At 36.6% G+C, this 8,026-nt stretch overlaps 1 protein-coding gene across 1 annotated transcript; it reads right to left on the reverse strand.

Moving 5' to 3' along the window:
• Positions 1-296: 296 nt before the first annotated feature.
• On the reverse strand, positions 297-974 carry LOC116584528 (60S ribosomal protein L9-like). Its single transcript, XM_032333005.1, has one exon. The coding sequence runs from the start codon at positions 946-948 to the stop codon at positions 370-372; it is 579 nt and encodes a 192-aa protein (XP_032188896.1). The 5' UTR covers positions 949-974; the 3' UTR covers positions 297-369.
• Positions 975-8,026: the final 7,052 nt, after the last annotated feature.

Raw genomic sequence — 8,026 nt, forward strand, 5'->3', positions numbered from 1 at the left:
TGTTTTCTTATATCTCATCTTTCTCTGGATTTCTATTGCTGCCTATACACAGCTAAGCTAAATTTTATTACTAATTCTTTCTAAAGAGTGTCAGTTGGCTGTAGCCATCTCTACCCCATCTCCATTATTTCCACATAATATTAAGTCTGGGAACTATGCTCTCGAGTTTCACTGAATGTGTTGGAATTTGGCTCACAGTTTTGCTTTTCAACCCAAACCCTACCACTGCCCTTGGTACTTTCTTTCTTTCTTTCTTTCTTTTTTTTTTTTTTTAATCAATATAGCTTTTATTGCATCTTTAAAATATCACATATAAGTCTGAAAAATCATCCGGCTTCTCGCTGTTTCTGCAGATGGACAACTCAGATCTTATTCATCAGCCTGCTGAACTGTTCCTTTTTCAGAAACATAGATACCATCCAAAAATTTTCTGATATCCTTGTTTTTGACAGTTGTGGCTTGCTGAATCAAAGCAGCTGAGTTCGATACAAGTTCAATGTCATTTCCTTCAAGAATTAACTCATCTTTTTGGGCTTGAGATACAGAACAAGCAACACCTGGCCTCATCCGAACCCTGCGGATATATTTTTCACCCAAGAAATTTCGGATTTCAACAAGAGAACCATTCTCCTGAATAACAACGTTGATGGGGAAGTGAGCATACACAGACCTCATCTTGTATCGGAAGCCCCGTGTAACGCCCTTGATCATGTTCTGCACGTGACTACAGATGGTGCGAACCGTAGCCAGCTCTTTTCTGTTCCCCCACCATTTGTCAACTCGGAGCCTCTTCTTTTTCTTTCCAAGAAGACTGAGTTCTACATTGATGTGGTTGAAGTCCCTTCGCAGGGTTCCTCTGGGGCCCTTCACGATCACCGTGCGTCCCTTCAGGGTGATGTCGACATTCTCTGGGATGTCGACCGTCTGATTGCTGAGAATGGTCTTCATCCTCGCAGTAGATGCGGCAAAGAGAGCAGCCCTTGGTACTTTCTGTGTCCTTTTTCATCCTTCTAGATGGCATTCACAACTTGGCCATAACCACAGGATTCATTTTCTTAACATCCTTTCATCGTCTGATTCACTGTCTCACTCTATGTATTACTTGTTTTTCCAAGCATGTGCCTACCACATAACTTCCATCTTTCAGCTTCCATAGAACAGAACATCTCAGTGGGAATGTCAAATCTTTTATAGAGATAAGAGCACTGCCTCCATTTCGATCAGGAATCATCTTTGGTATATCAAATTACTGTGGAAGTGGCAGAGTTATGGAGGGCGAAAGGGGTGAGTTTTTATGGAAGCAAAGATTGTCCAGAAGAGGAAAGATGTTTCTAACACTATCTGCTACAGTGTCACTTGTCTGGTAAAAATCTTTCATTTTCCCCTATCCATGGCCTTTAGGAAATGTCTTAATTTCCTTGTGCAAAATCAAAAGGCTTTTTGTAATCAGACCGCTGCTTCTCTCCAGCCTTACCACTTTCTCTTAAGGTGCCTCTTTCCTCCTCCTTGTCAGCATTATTAACTTCTTTTGGATTTTGGAATACAATGGGATTTCTCTTGCTTTGTGGCCTTTGTCCTTGTTGAATCCTTTGTGGATAGTAATCATCCTCCTTTTCATTGCGAGCCCTTCCCTTTCCTTCTGAAGAATACAGGTGGGGTCTTTTGAAAGCCTTTAATAAATACCTCTTCTACTCTCCTCTGACAGAAGCAACCTGCCCCTGGTACTCTCAGACTTTGTGCAACCCTCTGTCATATCCACTGTCACACAGTGCAGTAATTTCTGACTTTTTAGGTCTCTCTTGTGCCATTTCTTGTTCTCCACTTGACAGTAGGCTCCTTAAGGGTAGAGATTTTGTTTTCTCTAATTCTTTCTGCATCATAATATCAAGCAAAGTGCCTGATATTTAGTATATACTCACTAAATATTTATTGGAAAGAAGGGAAGAAAGAGAGAAGGAAGAAAATAAAATGACACAGTATTGGTGTTTTATCAATTGATGGAAATTACTAATATCTGGTATAATTTTATGTGAATTGAAACATCTCTATAATAGGAAACTATAATAGAAGCCTAACATATAGATATGTGAATATGGTTCTCCTTAAACTGCTCACATGGGGTGAAAACAAAATCGACTGCTTTATTTTGTAGCTATAGTCTACCCTGAACTATCCTTCAATACACAACTAACCCAATATCATTGTCAGGGAGGTGAGGTCCATAAATTGAACATCTTCCCACCTTATCATTGAAAATGTGATGATGTCTGCTAGATACCAAAATACAGTTGATGAATAGGTGTTTTGGTGGCTTACCATCACAACTGAATTTTTTTTTTTTTTGAGAATATAGTTTGTGATTACTAAGAACTGAACCAAGAGTACAGAGACATTTCAAATATTTTAAGTAACTAAATACATGTGAGTTTTGCTCGGTAACTTTCCAGTGGGGGTAAAAAATAGTAATTCAAATATAGTAATTCAAATGTTATATAAAATTTTTTTTTAAAAACTGACAGATATAAATGTATACCAGTAGTTATTAAATCTATCTATGCAGCAAAATCACCTCTTAGACTTTTTTGGGGGGGAAGTGTTTTACAGCAACACTTTCCCCAATACACTGAATCATCATCTTGTTTACCACTGACCTAAATCTCTAACCTTCTCTCTAGAACCTGGCAAGTCTTTCCCCTCCATTCTATTCCAGTTGCATGTTATTTCAAACACTAGCTCATTCCTATTTGGAATGCAAATCCTTGCTCTATCTCTACAGCTGTGTGATACTCAGAACTGTCTAGACTATGACTAGTCTAGCCTTGGTCCTTTGAGAATCGTCATAACCTTCAGTTCAATACTCTAGTCTTAGTTCATTAACATTAAGCCTGTATCAACACCACTCAGAGGGCTGTTGATTGCAATTTTGATCATTTTATTCCAAGAGGACTTCTCAGCTGCTGTTTTGGTCAGCTCATGCATCTTCTATACTAATTGACATACCCCATCTGCTATTATCGTTCATGGCTTGCTTATATATTTCCTGTTTTTCTTTTATGTCATGCAAAATAGCATAACCTGTGGGACGTCTGCCAAAGAAGGGACTTGAGGAACCTTATGAGAATCCCGTAATTGCCCAGTGAGATTTTAACTTGGCAGGTCTAAGATGTAGCCATGGGGGCCAAGACACAATAACTCATTTATTCTCCAATGCTGACTCACTTGCAGAAAGACAGCATCATGAATAGATGCCACTATGGGAGTCCTGAACATTTGTGTAACCACATCCTCCACCCACTGATTTATACCAAAAGTGACAGTACCTTGGCAAAGGTAAAGCAAGTGTCCTAACCAAAGGCAAATGAGGCAGCAGAAAGCAAAAAATGGAGAAAAAAGAAGCATCCTCAATTCAGAGCTGAGTTGGCTGTTATGCTAACCAGCAACCTCAAGTTCTACTTGGCTTGACTGTCATCTCCACAGCCACCAAAATTGAGTGATTTCTCTATATTTCTCTAGTACTCAAGAAACTAGCAAAACTAGTTGAAGGTTCAGTTGTGCCTTGGTCTTGGTAAGTTATTATGTAAACAAACAACAAAAACAGAACAAATGATAGATTATGTGGCTACAATCTGCCCCTATTCTATAAATAAAAAATATTCAGTGAAGATAATACAGAAAAAAATTTTGTAAACTCTTTTTTGGTATTTACATTAATGATGCCAATATTTAAAAAAAAATAAAGGAAAATGAGAACTTTTGGGATTAGTATTCTATTAAAATATATCACCTGGTAGGGAAAGACAGAATTCTACATGTTTTAATGGAGATGCCATTTCTCAAATGTTGCTGGCAATCAATCTACTTTCTTTTCAACAGTTAATAATATAATAAATTCTGCATCTTTACTATTTACCTGGAAAGAATGTCTTATGATAAACATATGTGTCCTATGATATATACACACACACACACAACACACATCTGTTCAGAAATATCTGATAAATTGAAGATTTCTTTATTTAAAACTTTATATTCTTAAAATACCTCTTTCAATGTAAAGTTTCATGTCTAAGAAGCCTTCATTGAGGGCTTGACCATGTACAAGGCATTATGTACAAAGCATTTACCAATACCTGTAGAGAATTTGTAACCTACTAATGAAAAGTTGACATACATGCATTCTTTATTTAAAAAATTATTTGATAAATACTATGGAATATAATCCCATCTGTTTCTAAAATACTCTGTTAACTAAAATTTTAATAAATGTATAAATAATCATAATGGTATACTGTCAGTATATGTGTGTGTGTGCATGTGTGTATATATTTGTCCTATGTTCCTAGTCTTATCTGACCCAATATGACTAGTGTCCTTACAAGAAGAGCATAAAAGATATGCATAAAAGAAAGACACTCATATGGACACAAAGGCAAAGATTGGAATTATGCTGCCACAAAATGGAGAAAGCCTGGGACTACCAGAAGCTGGGGGAGGGAAGGAAGTTTCCGCTCCTAGAAATTTTGGAGAGAATATGACCTTGCCTACACCTTGATTTCAGATTTCTGGACTCTGTAACTGTGAGAGAATAAGTTTCTGATATTTTCAGATATCCAGTTTGTGGTATGTTTCCTAGGCAGCTATAAAAAACTAATACAACCAGCTAAATGGTATATGCATTCACAAATAACCACTGTAGTGGCAAAAGATAGGTAGTTATGAGTACCACAGAGATATACATAGAAAGCTCCTTGTGATTACAAGAAAGAGAGATGATTCCTGATGATAGCCTTAGAAAGTCTTCAAGGTAGATGTGGCCTTTGCAGTTGACTTTGAAGGGAGGATATCATTCTAAATGGAATGGAATATCAGCTCTTGCCTTATGTTAGCTATATGCAGTGATGCTTATTTCCAAAGGCTCCATACCATCTATTTCCTGAGATTATCTTAATTAAACATGAAAAAATATTAAAGGTACTAATACCAACAGAAAGTAGGGTAGAAAATTGATCTTGCTCCTCAAGCCGGGTTGCTTGGAATGAGCTGTGGGTTCCTGTGATATTATTAAGTTTTCTAGAATAGCCTTCTCTCATCTCTTTGACTTGATCCTATAACAGGACTTTTGTTTTGTTCCTCTGTTTTGTAATTCATCTTCATTTCCAAATCTAGAATACTTCCCTGAATCCTGATAAACTTGACTAGAAATCAGATGACTTATATAATTTTTGCTGGACTTTAAACCAGGAATTGGACCCTTTCTCTACAACCCCCATTGGCTGGAAGAATTCTACTCCAAACCATGCGGTGAGCATCACCATTGTGAAGATGTTTGTCCTGCCAGTGATAAGAAGAATAATGGTTCCTTAAACATGTCTACTTCCTCATCACTATAATCTGTAAGTATGTTTTGTTACATGGCCAGGGGGAATTCATATTGAAGATGACATTAAGATTTCTAATTATCTGGTTTTGAGATGGTTTTGAGATGGGAAGGGTATCCTGGATTATCCAGGTGGGCCCAATGTAATCAGAAAGGTCCTTATAAGCAACAGAAGAAGGAAGAAGAGTTGGTGTCAGAGTGATAAAGCATGAGAACAACTTGAATGGTTGTTGCTGGTTTTGAAGATGGAATGGAATGGATGCCAAGGAATGTAGGTGTCTTCTAGAAGCTGAGATAGGTAAGGAGAGAGATGGTACCCTAGAGTCTTCAAAAGAAATGAAACCCTATTGTGACCTTGATTTTAGCCCAGGGAAATCCATTTCAGACTCCTACCCTCTAGAGCTGTAAAAACAAAACCAAATCAAAACTATATTTGTTTTAGACAACATATTTGTAATAATTTGCTACAGCAGCAATAGTAAGCAAACACATTGCCTTTATGCAAAACAGACCTTATAATATCAAAGCTAGCTTGCTTTGAGTCTGAGTTGCCATGTTCTTTTGTTTTCTGAAATAGTGGGATAATGTAATTTGCAGTTAATAACATGGGCTTTGGAACCCAACAAAGTAAAGGGTAAAATTCTGCCTCATCATTTACTGGCCACATGGTCCTTAAGGAATGACTCAATTTCTCTGTGCTCGGTTTTAATATCTGTTCACTGAGGATAATACTTTTCTCATCAGGTTGACTTGAGAATGAGCTGAAAAAATGTATATAAAATGCTTTGCTTAGAGTATGGAAAATGTCATGAATTATTAGGACTCCTCCATGTCTTTCTTTCCAGAAATGAATTCTCCTGTGGGAGTTATATAGTGATATTAGATAACCTGGGTAGGCATGTCGGGAAGTATTCTCCATCACATACTGCTAAGGAGTAGTAGATTTAACTTGGTAAGCAAGGGGGTAGTCATTTAAATTTAAAATACTTCCTGTTTAAAAAGAATGTCTAACAGTGCCAATATAACTTATAGACACTTACAGATATAAAGGAAAAACTAAAAAGCCCTATCTATGCCAAAAACCAGGACTGAGAGTCAAAGTTGCATTTGGAATATGAGAAGAAGACTAATAGTGATAAAGCAAATGGATCCAAGTTGGAAAGCACAATAATTGGAAGACCTATTACTTTCTGGAAACATCTGGTCTACCTATTTGATAGTAGCTATTTTTATCCCTATCTGCCCTCATGTTTAGAAATATCTTTTCCAAAAACCTGGAAATAATCTTGTAGATGTTACTTTTGCAAAGACTTTTTGAATGATATCTTCTGGGTTTCATTCTATTTCCCCTCTAATACTATCTGCATCTATCAGGAAAACAACCCACTTTCCAAGAAATAAAGGAAAGGGAAACTGGTGGTATATGGTTTCAGTATGGAAGGTATAAGCCTCCCAATTAAATTGCAACAGGTAGAGACAGAAAGAAGATTAGCCTTTTAAAATAGCAAATATTGTATACACAATGAATTGCTGGTTTTTATTTCGTCATTCTTCTGAAGTGTCAGAGAGCTGATAGAGAAGAGACACATACAGCAAAATAAAGTGGAGGAAGCAACCAGACAAAGAGGTTAGTTTAGACTAAGCTCAGTGTATCCTATAAAGAACTTGGGAAGGTAAATGATATATATCCCATCTTAAGGCAAGGTGTCTGGCCTTTTGTATTTCCAAATAAAATTCTATGCTTTTCTAGGTAAAGCAACAGTGATCTGAAAAGGAAAAAGTGGTTAACAATTAGCAACCAATACTCACTGCAGCTAGGGAATTGGTATAAGGTCTAGTAAAAGGGACCTAGGAATGACACCAGTGGTGTCTACTACAATGGATATAGCAGTTGAGATCAGAAATTTAACCTAATGATTGTTAGCTTTAAGAATATGCTAGGAACATTGGGACAGAAGCAGTAAGCAAAGATAAAATAAAGAAAAAAAACTAATATGCAATTTTAAAAGGCTAACTGAATTTTAAACAAAATATTTGGAAATAAAATGCAACTGAAATATTCCAGCAAAATTATACACACACACACACACACACACACACAAGACAGACACAATCCACAACCACTTAAAAGAAAATAAAGATCATATTTTTCCCCAAGTGAATAGAAACCAGGCTTATCTCAGAATTCTTAGGAACATCACTTATTGGAGGACAATGGAATAGCACAGATAGAATCTAGGATTATTTTTAAAAAGCCCTCTTTTCTATTTAGTCTAACACAGTTATTTTCTATATACTGGGGAAATATAAAAAAAAATTCTAACATATTCAAGAGTTTATAAAATATAACATGTAAATCACATGTATTACTTGGATGCCTTTGACTGCAAGTAACATCAACAACAACCACAGCAACAAAAACTCACTGCGGCTTGCACCATGTGTTAAATACCTGGAAGTATGTCACTAGATGCTCATTTAGTTGTTATTTTTTGTTCAGCAAATATATATTAAGCCTATGATATGCCAGACATGCTAGGTGCTAGGAACAAAGTGCTAAGACAACCAGCCAGACACATGTTTACTATTTTGATCTCCTCTTCTTTATATTGGCGAAGAATGGATTCTTGCCCTAGGGTTATGGGGATG

The sequence above is a fragment of the Mustela erminea genome, chromosome 2 (assembly GCF_009829155.1).
Source record: "Mustela erminea isolate mMusErm1 chromosome 2, mMusErm1.Pri, whole genome shotgun sequence".
NCBI lineage: Eukaryota > Metazoa > Chordata > Mammalia > Carnivora > Mustelidae > Mustela > Mustela erminea.